This window comes from Pogonomyrmex barbatus, unplaced genomic scaffold (assembly GCF_055798465.1).
Source record: "Pogonomyrmex barbatus isolate J1 unplaced genomic scaffold, ASM5579846v1 scaffold2, whole genome shotgun sequence".
NCBI classification, from domain to species: Eukaryota; Metazoa; Arthropoda; class Insecta; order Hymenoptera; family Formicidae; genus Pogonomyrmex; species Pogonomyrmex barbatus.
In genome coordinates, this window is record NW_028297116.1 from 1,720,869 (window position 1) to 1,739,513 (window position 18,645).

Sequence of the window (18,645 nt, forward strand, 5' to 3'; positions counted from 1 at the left end):
TTTCATGCGGAAAATTATTTTTCAGATCTATATCCAGTAAAGAGTCTGTTCATATTCAGTGTTGGATGGAATGTTGTATTCGATATTCACCGATTAGATCAGGGAATGATTAGTTGCAGCAAAAAAAGTAGTTTTGCAGTAGTTATAATATGATTGGTTTATACATCTGATTTTCATTAAGGAATAAGTAGCAAAAACCAATTATATTAATGAATTTTACAACAGTTATAAAGCTACTTTTTCTGCTGAACCCAGCCATTATGGACTGTCATATATGAACGACACAAACTCAACTTCATGAAAAACTCGCAGAAAGTCAAACATGTTTTCTTTCACATCAATCTTTTTGCCGTGAAAAATCATTTTGGAAATATTCAAGAAATTCATAAGGTGTTTTATGGTAGAAAGAAGAGCGAAAAATATTCAGAGAATTCACAAGGTTCAAGATATCGCGAAAAAAAAAATGCGTTTGGCTTCCTAGCCAGTTTTTCATAAAACGAATGTCGAGTGCATGAATGATGTGGCAGTCGATACGTTAAGTAGGATAACACCGAAGACTCCAGCATATATTTTAACGATCTCCTATTAGTCTGTCCGACGTCGAGTAAATACGGCCGTGAATCGTAATTGTTCTATGCATTTGAGAAAGCCACTATATGCCTATACTATATGCCTATAATTTGTTATTCGAGAATAACATTACCAGAACAACATTAAATAACATTGAAATCAATTTTAGAGAAATTCCAGACTTTCTTAGGCTCTTGCATTTTAACTGTTGACTACGCGCGATGTCGGTTTTACTACTCGATATTGCTGAGTAGCAACAGTAATCGTCAATGATGCGAGGACCCCTTAAGAGAGGCGAGATAAATAAGAGGAAAGGAATCATTCGCTCGCGAGAGCAAAACGACGAGACCGAGATTAACACTTACTCGAGAATATATATATATATATATATATCACGTCTTATTAACTCGCGAGAAAGTCCGTTTTTTCGTCCCGACGGCGCGGCGTGCGGTTTCTCGCCACAAACGGCCCGGAAACCCGTCGAACGTCACGCCGTGAGATCGTAATCGCGCAAGCGTAATCTCGGCTCTCCGAGGTTAAATAACGCGTTCAATTTTTCGCGATTTCCGACATTAACCAGGCGACCAAGGCGGCGCGGCGCGAAGCGGCGCGGGAGCGACATTACTCACCGCGTGCATTATGCAATCAGATCTAATGCAAAGTAGAGATGGGCTTAGGTCATCGGAAGGTCTTCACGATTTCGCGACTAATTGCACTTTTTTTCTTTTTTTATTCGAAACGCATGAGGTGACGCGGCGAAACGGAGCGACCGGTCAGCCGGCCGGTCACGTGCCGGCGCGCGGCGTCGCTACCTCGCCGTGTAATTGCATCGAGAAACAATTAACGATGAGACAGACACCGGGCACGTACGTACGTACGTGACGTCAATTGTCGAAGATAACGGGCGCGAGCGCGAGGCGGTAGTAATCGGTAGAGGTGGGCGGCGGGTGCACCGCCGACGACGTAGTTTACGTGGGAGCAACGAGCGGACGGGTGGATGGGTGGAGGTGGCGGGGGAGGAACGAGCGGCCAGGAAAGCGGTGAGGGGCGAGCGGACGGACGGGCAGGGGAGGAGGCGCGCGGGCGGGGAGGAGGGAATCGAGAGAGGAAGCGAAGAGAGGGATGGTTCTCGCTAAGAATGGCCGGGGCGGCGGCGGCGGCGGCGGCGTACGAGGGGGCGGCGAGGGCCGAGGGCGCCGACACCGCGCTGTCGGCCGAGCAGCCGGAGCAGCACGGGGGGGTGGTAACATGGCCGACGGTCAGTCGGTATCGAACCGCCGCGCCGAGCGGAGCTCCTACGCTGAGTCGCGCGAGTGCCAAAGTAGGCACGGCGACGTAGGTACGGTTCGCGGTTCGGTTCGGTTCGGTTCCATTCCGCTCCGCTCCGTCCCGTGGTGGCGGGCCGGGGATCCCAGCTCTCGGAGGGATACCCAGCGGAAGCCTGGCGCGTGCCACACACGTCCGTGGTCTCCTCACCGATGGGTCCCCTGGAGTACCTCCTCGTCGTCGTCGCCATCGTCATCGCCGTCAATTTTGCTTATCTCGCCTTGCGCGCCTATCGAGAGATCGTAGAAGCGGTCAACCGGTAATTTTCCCGATCGGTCGAGGAGAAGGTAAGTGTCAACGGAGGGATGTCGCGAATCACCCCCCCGTGAATCGCGCGCACGGCACCTCAGCACCTGGGTGATCCCGGGAATGATTTTGAGAGATCTCTGCGCGATCTCCGCGTTCGATGGAGACTCGAGTCCGCGCGTCCTGACGTCGGCGACCTCGTCTGACGCGCGGGTTTCCTATCGAGGAGTATCGACGGCGATCGATTGGCGGGGTCTCTCTCGATAGGTAGGAGGTCGTTGTCGATCCGTGACGTCAGTCGAGGATTTCTATTGTACTTGTTGCGGGCGGGACTTTGTACCCCAAGAACCTCCTTGTCGCTTCCCTCGAGATCCCATCGCGTATTTTCGCGCCGTTTCTCGCCCTCCTTTCCCTTCTATCCGTCCACGTCCGCGACATCCTTCCGGGATCGGCCTTGCAAACTCGCGTCAACGGCGAATGCGTGATAAGTAATTATTATGAATTAGATACTCGCCGATATCGTTCGAGACGCCTCGGAACAACGAGGCAGAAAATATTGATATTCGTGTTAAAGAAGACTCGCGCGCGACAACGAAGGCAATTACGGGCAATAAAGTTCAAGATCCATCAGACTTTTCGAAGTGGGTCTTTATGAATTTTCATTGAAGCTTTGCGCCTGCGTAAATTGTTCGCACAGGCACGAATACGTGAAAAAAAAAAAAGTCTATATAGCGCACAAGAGCAAAAAGTCACAAAGGGTTGTATACAAAAATCGACGTTTCGAACGATGATGAAAAAAACGTGGCCAAAGACCAGAAAAATTAGCATAAATGAATAACGAGTCTTGCAAAAAAATTTTTATGTACAAAACATTTAACTGCTTCACTACTATAACAATATGGCATATTTTAAATTTGTTTTCTATTCCTGCACTAGGTTGTGCACTAAAACTTTCCATCTCGCTCTCTTTTAGCAAACTTCCAACATATATATCTATTTCATTTTAAGTACAAGTATACATTTATTTAATTACAAAAATAGACCATTTGATACAATTTTACTATGTTATTATCGTTTCATTATAATTCTCACATTTTCATTTTTAATCAAGAAATTTTTTGTGCACTATAACGCGCTTGTTAAACGCAAATTTATACATCCAAAATATCACAAATTATGCAAAAAGCGCTCCTTTTTTTAAAACTATGCTATTTCCGATTGTTGCAGATTAACGAGGGAAGAAAGATTGACTCGTAAAAGCATTTAAGTGAAAGAGAAACTGACGTAAATATGGATACTGGATCTACACAGGGTAAAAAGCAAATCCGTGTCGGATTTTACGACATCGAAGGAACCATCGGCAAGGGCAACTTTGCCGTTGTAAAACTAGCCAGACATCGAATCACAAAAACAGAGGTATACACGCGCCTCAGTATTTGTCGAGCGATGACGTGTTATCTGAAAAAGTAATTGTCATTATTATTGCTGACGCATTTTGTTCTAGGTGGCTATCAAGATAATCGACAAGACCCAATTAGATCCTACTAATTTAGAGAAGGTTTATAGAGAGGTCGAAATTATGAAGCAGTTGGAGCATCCGCATATCGTCAAATTATATCAAGTTATGGAGACGAAGAACATGATCTATATGGTAAGGGTAACGAAGCAGTTGCATTCTCTCTTTCGTTTTTTTTTTTTTTTTTTTTTGTCAAACGGATTACGTTACGTGTTCCTGTTGCAGGTGTGCGAGTACGCGAGCAAAGGTGAGATATTCGACTATATAGCGCGTTACGGAAGAATGGGAGAGCCCAGAGCGCGGGCGACGTTTGCTCAGATACTCTCCGCGGTCGAATACTGCCATGTAACGGGTGTGGCGCATCGTGATCTGAAAGCGGAGAATCTACTTCTCGATGCTCAGATGAACGTGAAAATCGCCGATTTCGGCTTCAGCAACAGATTCGCTCCGGGGGAACGATTGAGCACGTGGTGCGGCAGTCCCCCGTACGCTGCCCCCGAAGTCTTTCGTGGGAAACACTATGCTGGACCGGAAATCGACGTGTGGGTAAGTCTCGTGTAGGAGAGAGTTTCCGCGAATTTACATCGATTTGGATTTTGAGTATTCTCGTTCTTGTAGAGCCTGGGCGTCGTGTTGTACGTGTTGGTGTGCGGTGCACTGCCCTTCGATGGATCAACTCTTCAGTCATTAAGAGATCGCGTGTTAAGCGGCAGATTTAGAATTCCTTACTTTATGAGCACAGGTAAAATTGCATATAAATGTTATTTACATGCATTCCATAATGTCGTTTACATTGTATTTACGTATCGAAATTCCTGTTGCAGACTGCGAAAGCCTAATACGCAAGATGTTGGTATTGGAGCCTTCCAAACGATACACCATTCCACAAATCAAGAGGCACCGTTGGATGGCGGGGACGGCAGATAGCATTTGTTCAGTGATCGTAACGCGGCCGTCATCATCCATTCAGGAACCGAATGAACAAATACTTCGACTCATGCATAGTTTAGGAATAGACATTAGTCGCACTAGAGAGGTAAGAAAATTCTTCTCACTGATATCTTACATGAAAAATTTACATTCAGTATATAATATTTACTTTATAACATTATTTACGCGATATTTATTCCTAAAAAAATCATCGTATTCTTAGATTATACATAATTCTAGAAATGAATGACAGCGTTGCCTATCGAATCAAAAAGATATAAATAGATTTTTAAATTATATATATATATATATATATATATATATATATATATATATTATTTCGATATATATTGTATCGCATTGTGTAAATATAAATTGTTATCTTTGAACAGTCTTTACGAAATAGCAGTTACGACCATCACGCTGCTATTTATTTCCTACTGCTGGAAAGGTTAAAACAACATCGTGTCAGCAGTACCATTAATAACGCCTGCTGGTCCACTGTTGCAAGAACAAAAGAAGATAAATTTAAATCAAGGTAGACATTGATTACTAAGTACCGCGTTATAATTTCTTTTAAGGATTTTATTTCAAATACAATTTCACTTTAGTAACTTCCAATCCTGCCAGTCGGAGAAATATTACAAAAATAATAATGTAATCAATTAACTTAATGTAATCAATTTTTATTTACAGCGATAGCTTAGTGGGACGTTGAACTTTATTGATGGGTGACGCACATATTGAAGATTTTGTCAGGACAGGTCGGATTGAAAGCACATTGCTGTCGCTTTATTTTTGGTAACTTCTCATTTCATTTTCTTATTTTTTCTTTTATCCTAAACCCTAATTTCCAATCATGATTTTAATTTAGTTTCTTTCATCATAAATAAAAAGCACTTATTATTTGAGCATTGTTATGTTTTAACTATTTAGATCATCAAGTTAATTTCTTATTTTTCTTATCAATTATTTGATTGACAAAATCTAATACCCTGTAAATGTATTCTATTTCTTAAATTTGTATTCATTCTGTACTACTAATAGTTAAACAAATAGTATATCAATATGTAATTCACACGTGTGAGTAGGACAGAAACAGGCAGGATTAATTTATGGTATAATTCTTCTGGATTAATTTTAAAAGATGAAATGATAAGAATACTCGACTAATACTTTTCGTTGAATAGAACATTCGTACATCGCAAAAACCACGATGGCATAACAAACATTTATTTTAAACGTTAACGAGATGAAAATTTCTTTTTTTGTTTCAGAGCAAGAGACGATAGCAGTAGAGGAGGAAAAAGGTTTAGCTCGACGAGTTCTTCAACTGATGAAGGTTGTTGCAGCGCGGAAGGTGATTTGGAAGAAGGTCCAAGCGGAGACGAATTGCGCGAGGCGCAGATTAAACTTGAGGAGCACAGATTAGGCCTAGATCACGATATCAGTCAACGAATTGACAGTCAGATAGTCAATCGAAGATTAAGTGATTATCAACATCATTTTGATAACCCGCTTATGGATCCTATTGATCCACCCAGTCGAACGACTTTGTTCATGGCGGGCGGTAGCGGTAGCTCGTCGTCGGAACTTTTCGAGTCCAGTTTCGATTCTGGCTGCCCGCCAGATTATACAGGAACGAATTGTTTCACGAGCAGCTTACCATCTTGCACACCACCGCCACCCAAAAGTCCATCCCCTATTACCGGTAGAATATCACGAGTCTCTCAGGGGCGTAGAGCGTCCGATGGTGGATCTAGATTACTGTTCTGTCAGCAAGGTATCAGCGATAGGCCATCCAAACAGAGGAGTATTCAAGGTGCGTCATGTTTCTTCGTCCATTCGACAACGCTCGCAACTTCACGATTTAGTAACACGATAATTGAATAACTTTTAGATTCGGGAAAAGCTCGAGGTCATCTGGATCTAGTCCACCTTAGACCACCGTCCACACCGCCCGATAATCAACAGCAATTTAAGATACGCGGCGACTCGGGCACGCAGTTGCAGCTTCTAGTGCAACAACGTATGCTACAGCAAAAGCGTAACTTGTATCACCGGCACAGAGGCGGCGGTAGTCCAACTCCGATCCCGGTTTCTACCGCCGGCAGCACCAGTAGACGCGCTGAACACGTACCGAGGCAAGACAGCTACAAGCTGGCGCAACGTACGCAGATTTTACCGCCTCTCTCTCAGGGACACGTTGACAGAGACTTCGGCAGAGATAGGAAACGAGACGAAGAGAGATGGAAGAGTCTACCGTCCCGCTTGGCAGCGGACTGCCAGTTGGCGGAGAGATCGCTAATATGGAGCCAGCAGGTAAATTCATAAAGAAGTTACTGAAGTAAAAATATAGATAGATTGGGCAAACGTACGACTGAAGCGACGTACAACTATCGGAGCGCTTTTTACAAATTGGACTGTGATTCTGACATTCTCTATTTGGCGGAAGTAAATTAATCGACACGTAGAAAAAGTTGACACTGTAGAAAGTGAAACTGAACAAATCCTTGTACATAGTTCACTCAATGTAGAAGATAAGATATTTCTTTTTTTTTTTTTTTTTTTTTTTTTATTGAGAATGTCTCGCATTATTGTAAATGCTCTCTACATTTACAATAGTGAGCTAATGTACATAATGTTATTTAGTACCTACAATGTTATTTAGTACCTGCGATTTATTAGCACAATTATTTATGTTAAGTGCAAATAAATGATTATTTTTCTTTAATTTGGCAGTTATCCTTTATTCTAATTTGCCTGCATGAACCATCCTCGATATAAAAAAATTATCGTCTTGTTAATAAATCAAATTTGTGCATTTCAAAACAGGAAAGCTTGAAGAAATCGTATACTGTATATAATCGTATAATTGATTTAATTTTTTTAAATAGATAAATATTTTTAAAATATTAGAATAACAATTCAAATTTTCATATCTTTGTATCAATACAATTAAACAGTTGCGCGCATTTCTTTTTATATGTAAATATAAACAATATATTTTTATATACATACTTATATGTAAAATATTTTATTATAAAATTAAAGTGTTTATACCCTGCAATGCTTCTATATGAGTTTGCTTGGCACATTTTCTCCAAGTATATGCATAACGAAATATGAACAAGAACATGAATTATTCAAATATTGAAATAACCGATACAATATGAAATATTAGGTGGGTCTTAGTGGAGGTGCGTCTTACTTACCACCTGGCAGTGTAGGTGGTTTCTTGTGGCCCGCCACCAGCAATCCACATTCAACGATCTTCGAGAATGTAGGGGATCCAATGGAATAAATTTCTGCCCTGTCGTTATTAGTAATTGCCTCGAGATCTTGCGTATGAAAAGTCGGCTGAATTACATCAACTCTCAGAGCCAGTATTCCCTCCCTAGTCTTTCCACGTTGACTTTTATTAACATAGTTGCATATCATTTTGCGTCTGAGATAGAGAAATGCGCTAAGATATACGAAGAATTTAGTAACGTTCAACTCATCTATATAATAATTATATATCTTTACATACTCAAGATCTCTGATTAGATGTACGGTATGTGTTACTGAATGCCAAAGATTTACAATTTTATACACTTATTGAATCGAAACATCGCCACTCGAATTGACTGAAGTGCGTACAATAAAAATTGCATATAATATTCCATATAAGTCGTACGCCACTGTACTGTCTCACAAAGTTATCTTTCACTGTCGTACTGCATACTTGTGCATACGACGAAATACATACATGTATCGTTAAAAAAATTGTTCACGCAGAGGAAATCTTTATCATACAGTAACACATATACCTGCCTTATTAAAATGACTGATTATTTCAGTCAAATATCCAATTATATCATAGACTGATAATTAACAAGCTGAAACACCAACCAAGTTTAGTTGAAGAGCAAGTGGCATATGACTTGCTTCCATAAACTCCGCTATCGAGAGTATAATCGAAAAGGAAGGAAAGAAAAAGAGAGAACTGGAATTTTCAAGTGTTATTAACGAGATTTTTCATTGATAAATTCGGGAATAGATTTAAAAGGCTTAGAGGCTCATTCATTTTCGTAACTGCTCATATGTATAAAACGAATAACAGGATGTAATGAATTTATGCGATATATAAATCCTTAGAGGATTTTTCTGTACTGCCAATGAGTGAGAGAAACGTGAATGCTCAAGTTGTTGACGAGATATTATAAATATGTTATAGAGTAAGGCGTAAGAGAAAAATGAAGAGAACGACAAAGGAAAATAATAGCGAATGAAAATAGAATTAAAATCTTTTCATAGCGGAGCACAAGTACTATGCCATTTATGCTTTTCCATTAATTTAATCGAAGAGTGGAGATACGACGCGGGTTTAAAAGAACCTTTTGTTACGTTTTTTTAATGGGTGTTCCATATTGTACAAAATTAGAGATGTTTTCCTCTTCCACTCTTCACGATGGTGACCATAGAAAAATAGAGGAAATAATAACGAAAAACAATAATATTAGTGGTAAATAGTAGCTAATGTGTCAGAAGTGCTGCATTCTGTAAAGAAGTTTAAATAAATTGTTTGCGCGATTATTTCCTACGTAAGCATAAGTTAACTATATTTTGCATATATTATCTCTTTCTAGAAAATATTTATAGCCACTGTATTAACAGCCGCACTACTTTTATACAAGTATCTTTCATGAATCGTTCTCCGACTCTAAATATGATTTCGTCTAAACAGAATATTTTCTATTTCAGCGGCTCGATTTTGAGCTTCTTGCGTAATTACAATTATTAGGAGACATTAAGGGGAAACAATAATGAGAGATTACAGAACCGTTTGTACGTTTGATATGAATACAGCACTTACAAAACAATATATATGATATATACATATATTATTAGAATCTAGCAATCTAGTCAGTAGCAAGCAATACCGGCCGCGCACAACTGACAACGACTTTACTATTCAAATTTTTCGCCATTTTTTACCCGACAGGAAACAATCAAACTTCGCTCAAAACTGTTTTGATAAGTCAAATCATAATTGTTAAGTTAGCCTAATCGCAAACAAAAATCCATCATCCACAAACGGGACATCGATATAACGCAAGATATGCATAAATCTCAGGAATTGAAAATCAATTTCGGCATTGTTGCGAGTTCTTACGCCTGTCTTTTTCGGACTCACCTACAACCCTTTGGATCGCAAAATTAGAATTAAAATAGAGTTATGAGATTATTAGCAGCAATAAATTGATTTTACCTGTCCATCGAGATGCGAACGCAATTCTGTAATACGGAAGATTCTGCGACAATTATATGTGATATTACTTGTTTTATATGTAAGCTATTGTTTTATAATGTATAATCTGTTTAAGGACTACAATCCGTTATGCGGAAGTAATTATTTGCTATCAAGCACTGACTGCCATATGGACAATTTGTCACCAATAAAAAAAAGGAGAATAAAGAAATTGACCTGATACATCGGTCATTTCGCTTATATATGTATACAATGTAACATGTAAATTCCGTTTTTCATGCTCTTAGCAAAGTGCGCTATCACATACTATCACTTCAACAGTCATATACGATAGTAAGTAGTTACTTTTTGTAAATTGCAAAATTGTCGACATATGTATACAAGCGAGTTCTAAATAAAACATATGCAGATTGAGATCCAAAGCAATGTGTTTTAAGTATGTAGAAGAAGTTTTATTTTTCGATGTAATAAATATCCACAAAACTTATATTTACATTAATATTATATACATTAAAATAAAACTTACAATGGTTTGCCCGCATCAAACAAGTCACAACCTGTTTTATGAGCATTGTCTTTGGCTTGTTGCGGTGTAAGTTTTTCATACTCGTTAGGATTTAATGGCTCTCCATTTTCATCCAATTGACCATTTTTAAAATCTTCTTTTATCTTTTCGGCATAAAATAGATCAAATAAATCCTGCGCAGTGAATTCTGGCTCCTTAATGTCTTCTACTTTATATGATACATATGGTTTCAACTTGAATCCTTCCAATGAGGGAACGATTAATTCGGGAACCATTTCTGGTACGTGAACCCACAGATTGCCAACCTTGTATCCAGTATCCCTTGTTCCCCTTTCTGTAATATATTACAGCCATTTATCAATACATGCCATACAATATCTCTAACTTACTCAATTACTGATAGCAAAAAGATCGTTTTTTACATCATTTATAATTTACTCGCTTTTTATCTCATTACATATATGTCATATACAATAAAATTAAGCCACATTTACTTGTGGATATAATCTATTGCCCAAATATCACATGTCTAAGCCATTAACTTACTATCTATCGGTATCTCGGGATCTGGATTTTTTGCCTGCTTCTCCTTGAAGCTTCGACTGCCACGTTTACCATAAAGCAAGAATTTTCGAAAATTCCGTTTTCCGTTACAGACACAGGACGTCGCGATACTGCGTCGCAACATCATACACGAAGATGCCATTATCGATCTGTTGATTAAAAAACAAATCGATACAATTACACGTTATAGTTAAATACAATACTAACTATAACACAAGGAATTTATTAATATTTTCAATCAAAGATGTATTAAACATAACCTAGTCTACAGTTATGTGATATACTCCTTGATAATAGCTGTAGCTTTCAAGCGGTGCCAGCCAATACGAACCACGGATTCTTCTGTTGATATATTATGATTTACGTCAAAAGTATTATGGTGTAAGAATACAAAGAATACGCTCTGGCGCACACTTTTCTAATAGCCAATGGCTGCGTTTCAGCAGAGAAAGCAGCTTTGCAACTGTGTAAAAAATCGTTGATATGATTGGTTTTTGCCATTAGTTCCTCATGGATCTAAACCAATCATAATATAAACCAATCATATTAAAGGATTTTACACATTGCAAAGTTACTTTTTCTGCTGAACGTAGCCAATAAGAAACTGATAGCAGATATCACCACGCTGTTGCGACAATTCGAATTCGGTATTATTTCATTATTGTTTGTAAGTAAAATAATATCATTACTCTCTGATACGATATCATATGTATATCTAGGATGATTAGTAAATTTCGGAATATCAACCTTAGAAAATCGGGACACAATAAAAAAAAAATCGGGATTTTTCATATTACAGTAAATTATTGTAATATAATAAATACATTATATTAACATTTATATTTGTCTGTTCTTGATTATTATACATATTTAGGTATAGCTTAACATATTAATTTTAAAAAACTGAATATATTATATAAATAATATACATATAAGTAGATAAATATATTTTTACATTTTTATATTTGTTAATAAAATCAACATAAAATTATACAAAATAATAAAATCAAACATAAAATTATATAAAATGTATTTTAAAATTATGTTTTTTTTATTTTAAAGTTATATTTTTTGTGATTTTACACGTTTAAATATATTTTTATATTTCAATACATATTTCATAAATTCTTTACACGTAAATGGATAATTTATTTTAATTTGTAGTTCTGTTTTTACATCCTCTATGAGCAATCTGTTTCTATTATTGTTCCAGATATTGTTACATAGTGAAAATACACGCTCTGCTGAAACATTTGAAACTGAAATTGAAGCTACAAATTGAAATTTTGAAAAAGTTTTTTAAATCTTTATTCTGACTAAAAAGCTTGTGCCATTTTTCATATGAAAATTTTGCTTGATTTTCAGAGGTTTCATTTTCTAAAATTATAATATTTAAGATTTTTTTTGCTTTACAATATTCTTCATACAGTTCGTCCATGTCTATTATGTGATCAAGAGATAATTTAATTAATACTTCATAAAGTTTGTTAGAGTTATAAACATCATTTTCAAAGAAAAAATTTTTATTTTCGATAAAATACTGTCTTCAGAAAAATCAAATGTTCTTCAATATACTTCAAAACATTTTTATATCACATTATTAATTGATTTTTAATAGAAATTTGCTGAGATATCGACAATCGTTGTAAGCCATTTGAAGCTATAAAATCTATAAATTCGTCGGCTAGCTGCCAGTGATTGCCTACTAGAGTATCGCTTTCACATGTAACCGTGTTATTGCGTCTGCAGTGCAATTAGCACTGCTCTCGGATTCCCATGAAAAATCGGGACAAATGGCGTCCCGCCTAGAGTTCTTTCAGGATCTAAAGCTCTGAAAATCAGAATATCCCGCAAAATTCGGGACGGTTGGTCACCCTACTCAGGAACATCTTATAAAAATGCACCTGAATTGTATCTTCCACCAAACCATTATTATCGAGCGGTAGTGAGAGAACTGTAGGTATCGCCTTCGAAATCGGGCCTTCGAAATCGGGCGAAATCGGACAACTTCCGGAAATTATGGTTTGCACGTGTATGGAGAAAACATATTATATTGATCACAAAGTTTTTGAATATTATGCGTTGTATTGCCTTAAAAAAATTAAAAAAATATATAAATATTTAATTTAATACGGCTTTCATAATATGCTACCAGAAGATTTTTCTCTTTAGAAGATATACCTGGATTATGCACAAACAGGTAAATTAAATATATGTATACATAAAATTCGACAAGATGAAATGGATCAAACTAAGCAGAAAAGTCTTCAACTATTTTGCGATTTTTGCTATTAATCATGAGTTTATCATATTTTAATTATTAAAAGTCGTCAAATAAGCACATATCCACTCGACGTATTGTCAAATTTAGAAATGCTCGTGGCTCGTCGCTAAATATGTACGCTAGTGCGAAATTTTGACGCATTTTGACGCAAACTGGCGAGTAAAAATGATATTAAACATTGTTTTGACGAAAAATGATATCAAGATGATGACAAACAATGTGTTATTTCAGACCAATCAAAAGATGAGCACCATTTTTTACACACGTTCGTAGTTTCTGGAAGTGCGATAAAAATCGCTAAATGATAAAGGACTTTAATTTTTTATATATGAATTTTTTAATATATATTTTTTAAATTATAAAATTAATAAAATTATAAAATTTTTTAAATTATAAAAATATGGAATTAAAATTTGCTTAATGTGCGTGTAACATCTAATGACATCTAGTTCTATAATAGAGAAACATTTAATAGCGTTTTCGAATACAATAAGTTTTGAATTTTTCTCGGACAGGACTTTGGAACGTAGTCTTGAAAGAGGCTATATTATAATTATTATTTTATAAATATTACGAAATTGAATATATTCCAAGTAAAAAAATTTTTTAATTTAAAACGCCCTTTTTCAAACGCCCTTAAATTATTAAAAATGCAAAATGTAAAAAAAGAGTCACTTAAATTATTTTGCGATGATGCATTTTCTGAAAAAATATCAAATTATGTTTGGAGACTGTAGATGCAGCTGGGATATTTATAATAAAAATAAAAATATTACTCGAATAAAAATATTACTCAGAAAATATATCAAAGGACTTTTAAAAGCATATTAATAATGAACTCGATTGGGTGCACTGCAGTGCGCACTGAGTGCTCCCTCTCTTATCGACATTGGTAAAAGTGAGACGGACGATACTCAGTGCGCACTGGTGCGCCCAATCGAATTCGCTATAAGTAAATTTGAATACATGTACGATGAGTCAAAATAACTCATATGTCCTTCAAGAGATCATATTTCTTAATATTCCTAATATTCTGAGACGACTCTCATATTCTGAGACGACTTTTTCTTTGGCAAATATATATATAAGCACTTTATTACAGGTACATTTTTATCTGCCTTATTCTATATCAACGTTTACGATAAACGCTTATGTTTCATTTTTTATCATTGGCCAAAAATGAAGAAACTATGGTCATATAATCGATTATTGTAATCAATCATTTTATAGCACTGTGAAAAACAAAGACAATACGATCAAGAAACATCTTATTGGAGAAAACGATGAGTGAATTCAACGATGAAGATTTGGAAAACCAATTTTTTCGTGAATTTAGAAGAGAAGTGAACGCTGAATATCAAAAAATAAGCAAGGAACAACAAAATGAAGAACAAAGAAAACTGCCAACATGGACTAAAAAGGATGAAATTATCAATACTATATCCGAGAATCAAGTTATTCTTATTTGCGGTGAAACTGGATGTGGAAAAAGCACTCAGGTTGCAATATTTCATAATATATTGTATTAATAATGGAGCCAAGAAAGATAATAAAAATAATAAAAATGTTACAGATACCACAATTTATTTTAAATAATTCGATTGAACAAGCGAAATTAAAAGATAAATTACATGTTAATATAATATGTACTCAGCCTCGTAAAATAAATGCGATAGGACTTGCAAATCGAGTGGCAGCTGAGAGAAATGAGAAGGTAGGAGATATAGTCGGATATCAGATACATTTAGAAAAAAAGTTATCAAAGAGAACGCGACTGACATATTGCACCATTGGTATACTATTGCAAAAATTAATAGGAGATCGCAATCTATTAGGTGTAACTCACGTTATAGTCGATGAAGTACACGAAAGAAATGTTGACAGGTAAAATAATTTTAAAATAATTTTCTATTTTTGAGATCATATCTTTTCTTATATATATATATATATATATATATATATATAAGATATATATTTTGTTTTTGTATATATTCTTGTATGTATATATATATATATTTTATATATGTATATATGTATATTTTATATATGTATATATATATATATATATTATATATGTATATATATATATATATATATATATATATATATATATATATATATTTTTTTTTTATAGTGATTTTCTACTGATGCTTTTGAAGGACTTATTGCCAAAAAAACTATCTTTGAAAATAATATTGATGAGCGCGACACTTAATGCCAAGATTTTTTCTTCATATTTCGGAAATGTACCAATTATAAATATTCCAGGAAAACTTTTCTCAGTGGAACAACTCTTCCTTGAAGACATACTCGAGAAAATAAGATATGTTTTCGTAAAAGATTCTAAATTTGTTCATCAAGAAAAAAGGAAAATAGTTTTTCAAAAAGAGCAAAAAGCAGAAAAATTGTTGACTAACTTAACTGACTCAGATATTCCAATAGGAAACTTAGATGATCGAGTTAACGAATCTCTCGAAGACGAGGATTTGACGTTAGAGCAACTCATTAATAGATATTCAAATTATTCTAAACTGACGCATGAAAATTTATTTCTTATGGATCACAAAAAAATTAATTATGAGCTGATAGAAAAGATTTTAGAATGGATTATCAGCAGAAAACATGGTTATCCTAGAACGGGCTCTATTCTGGTATGCATATTCAACATTTTGTCCACTCCTTATATTTGTTCTTACAACATGTCACAAAAATTATTATACACTAATACAGTATAATGAAATAAAAGAATAATATATGTAATATTTTATATAATTAATATCGCAGGTATTCTTACCAGGCTCGGAGGAGATAGCTACATTAATACAGCAGCTAAACCGAAATATATATCTGTCTGTTGAAAATAAAATCGTAATATATCCATTACATTCGAGCATTTCAATGGAGGAACAGAATCGCGTGTTTCAACAAACCAAAGACGGTGTCCGAAAAATTGTGATCGGTACAAATTTGGCCGAGACATCTATCACCATAAATGATTGCGTATTTGTGATCGATTCAGGAAAAATGAAGGAAAACAGATTTAATTCAGATAAGAACTTGAACTGTTTAGAGACTTGCTGGATATCGCAAGCGAATGCTTTGCAAAGAAAGGGTCGTGCTGGTCGAGTGATGCCTGGAGTCTGCATCCATTTGTATACTTCACACAGGTGAATATCATAATTTTGTCGAAGGGACAATTTCAACCATTTCTGATTAATTTAATCAACCAATTATTCCATTGGAATCACATTTGTCAAACAGTCAATTTTACAATGCGATTGATCAATTCCAATGGCCGATTAAATTAATCAGAAATAATGAGACTGACATTAATATAATAAAATAATAATTAAATGTGATAATATATATATATATATATATATATATATATATATATATCTAATTTTGTAGATTCAAGCATTTCTCCGTAGAACAAATACCGGAAATACTAAGAACCTCTTTGGAATCGCTACTTCTACGTATTCAACTTATGCACGATGGCAGAAAAATAAATCTATACAATATATTAAGTCAGAAAACTTTTTCCGTGCTTTATACTTTCTATAGTTTCTTTATTTATTTTTTAACGTAATCAATCTCTTTCTTAAATCCTTTCCATTCAGGTCAAATACTGCAACCACCACCGCCTAAGGAAATTAAGAACGCAATAATACGTTTGCAGGATGTCGGTGCATTTAATTCTGATTATGTATTGACACCTCTTGGTCATCATTTAGCCAAATTACCCGTAACTGTAGGAATCGGAAAATTGATACTGTACGGCGCGATTTTTAATTGCTTAGACTCAGTGCTTACTATCGCCGCATGTCTATCATACAAGAGCCCATTTAACGTACCATTTGAATTAAGAAAGGAAATAAATCCCAAATTAAAATTTCTCGTAGCTAACTCAGATCACTTGACTATCCTCAGAGCATACACGGTAAACAATTATAAAATCATTTCTGATTATTAATTTTGTTGGTTTTAAGTAGAATAAATAAATATAAATAGAAAAAAAAGAATATATACAAAAACATGCTTATAAATGTTAATGCAACTAAAAGGGCTCGATCACAACCCTTGCGCCGTCCATCGATACAGATGAGCCGTTAGATACATATGAAGACAACATACACAATTGTGTTGTTGTGTATCTATATAAATGAAGCATGTTATGTTATATTATTCAAAAAGTTTAATAATATATTTTATCTTTTATAAACGTTTATTTCTATAGGAGTGGCGCGCCGCGTGTAGCAACAGTAAAAGTGCTGGTGAAACATTTGCCAAGGAAAATTACTTGTCTATATACACGTTATATACTCTAGCGGACATGAAACATCAGTATTTGGAGTTGCTAATATCAATTGGTTTCGTGTCTGCTAATTTGTCCGATCGAAAGTTCAACGTTGACAATATCTTAGACATCACTGGAGCTGAACTGAATACAAATAATTGGAATTACAAGCTCCTGCAGGGTCTCATTTGCGCAGCTCTGTATCCTAATATTGTAAAACTTGACAAACATCCCAATCAACTTAACGCGCAACACTTGGCACTTCAAACGAGAAACAATATTTTAGTCAAAATCCATCCGACATCCGCGGTTTCTCAAACCCACTTTTTCTCGAGCCCGTATTTGGCTTATCAGCAGAAGCTCAAAACCAAAGAGGTCTTTATTCTAGAAGTATCCATGATTCCAATCTTGCCTTTGATAATATTCTCCGGTTATGAATTAAACATAGAACATCGTGATGGAAAATTTATAGTTTCTCTAGACCATGGCTGGGTTATATTTGAAGTGACTTCATTACACGTAAGATTAAAATTATAATAAAAAGTATTTTAACTGTACATTATATACTTCTATAATATATCTTTCAAGGAGGGAGAATTACTGCAAAGAATGAGAATTGACTTAGGGATATTGTTAACACGGAAAATGAAGAATCCTCTATTGAATCTCTTAAGCTGTCCAAGAAGCAAAGAAATTATAGATACGATTGTAAATGTAGTGACAAATAATTAAAATAGACAGAACATTAATATAACCTGAATCAACAGCGAGAAATGGACAATTTCTCGCGAGCAAGATCTTGTTGCTAAATTTTTATATGAAATAAATTCAAATAATTATATCAGCAACTACGAATTCTATAACAACTCGATAATCAAATACTTTGATATCGATTAAAATTCCTTTTTATTATCCCCCTCTCCCCCCCCCACAAGAAATATATATTGCGAAAAATATCATCCCACCAGAGATCGAATCTGGATCGCTTGCTCACCGGACAGGCATTTTATCCGTTAGACCGATATAATTAAAATCACAATAATTAAAGGAGTTATTAATTTATACAGATCCGCGAATAAGCGAGATTCGTGCAAAAAAGTAGCTTAGCATTATGCTCACGATTGCTAGA

The 18,645-nt window shown here is 35.6% G+C and overlaps 3 protein-coding genes across 12 annotated transcripts in view; 2 read left to right on the forward strand and 1 right to left on the reverse strand.

Annotated features, from left to right (window-relative positions):
• The first annotated feature begins 2,041 nt into the window (after positions 1-2,041).
• LOC105430440 (uncharacterized) lies at positions 2,042-10,264 on the forward strand. Its single transcript, XM_011644006.3, has 10 exons — positions 2,042-2,183; positions 3,370-3,558; positions 3,647-3,793; positions 3,884-4,204; positions 4,277-4,400; positions 4,483-4,694; positions 4,981-5,126; positions 5,866-6,410; positions 6,489-6,910; positions 7,773-10,264. Exons 2-10 carry the CDS (start codon positions 3,433-3,435, stop codon positions 7,890-7,892), a joined length of 2,163 nt encoding a protein of 720 aa, XP_011642308.2. The 5' UTR covers positions 2,042-2,183; positions 3,370-3,432; the 3' UTR covers positions 7,893-10,264.
• Positions 7,137-18,645, reverse strand: part of mRpL41 (mitochondrial ribosomal protein L41) — a 58,261-nt gene continuing 46,752 nt past the window's right edge. For 2 of the 10 annotated variants that reach the window (XM_011643991.3, XM_089076808.1), the window contains exons 2-4: positions 10,915-11,081; positions 10,369-10,702; positions 7,137-9,885 (exon numbers count right to left, since the gene is read on the reverse strand). In XM_011643991.3, coding sequence (XP_011642293.1) covers positions 9,819-9,885; positions 10,369-10,702; positions 10,915-11,074 — 561 coding nt within the window. In that variant the 5' untranslated portion in view covers positions 11,075-11,081 and the 3' untranslated portion in view covers positions 7,137-9,818. Of the gene's footprint in view, positions 10,233-10,272; positions 10,703-10,914; positions 11,082-11,192; positions 11,403-18,645 lie in introns of those variants that run through there. The other 8 variants (XR_016139226.1, XM_011643995.2, XM_011643992.2 and 5 more) reach the window with 8 other exon arrangements.
• Positions 14,202-18,358, forward strand: LOC105430431 (putative ATP-dependent RNA helicase DHX57). Its single transcript, XM_011643996.2, has 9 exons — positions 14,202-14,318; positions 14,447-14,715; positions 14,790-15,100; positions 15,351-15,867; positions 16,001-16,383; positions 16,628-16,746; positions 16,840-17,159; positions 17,457-18,035; positions 18,105-18,358. Exons 2-9 carry the CDS (start codon positions 14,500-14,502, stop codon positions 18,246-18,248), a joined length of 2,589 nt encoding a protein of 862 aa, XP_011642298.2. The 5' UTR covers positions 14,202-14,318; positions 14,447-14,499; the 3' UTR covers positions 18,249-18,358.

What these genes read in the sequence shown, in the direction of transcription:
- LOC105430431 (XM_011643996.2), top strand. Translation starts at nt 14,500, where the DNA reads ATGAGTGAATTCAACGATGAAGATTTGGAAAACCAATTTTTTCGTGAA. An exon ending in CTAGAACGGGCTCTATTCTG is followed by an intron (nt 15,868 to 16,000) that starts GTATGCATATTC and finishes TTAATATCGCAG; the next exon opens with GTATTCTTACCAGGCTCGGA. An exon ending in CTATCCTCAGAGCATACACG is followed by an intron (nt 17,160 to 17,456) that starts GTAAACAATTAT and finishes TTATTTCTATAG; the next exon opens with GAGTGGCGCGCCGCGTGTAG.
- LOC105430440 (XM_011644006.3), top strand. Translation starts at nt 3,433, where the DNA reads ATGGATACTGGATCTACACAGGGTAAAAAGCAAATCCGTGTCGGATTT. An exon ending in CGAAGAACATGATCTATATG is followed by an intron (nt 3,794 to 3,883) that starts GTAAGGGTAACG and finishes TTCCTGTTGCAG; the next exon opens with GTGTGCGAGTACGCGAGCAA. An exon ending in GAAGATAAATTTAAATCAAG is followed by an intron (nt 5,127 to 5,865) that starts GTAGACATTGAT and finishes TTTTTGTTTCAG; the next exon opens with AGCAAGAGACGATAGCAGTA.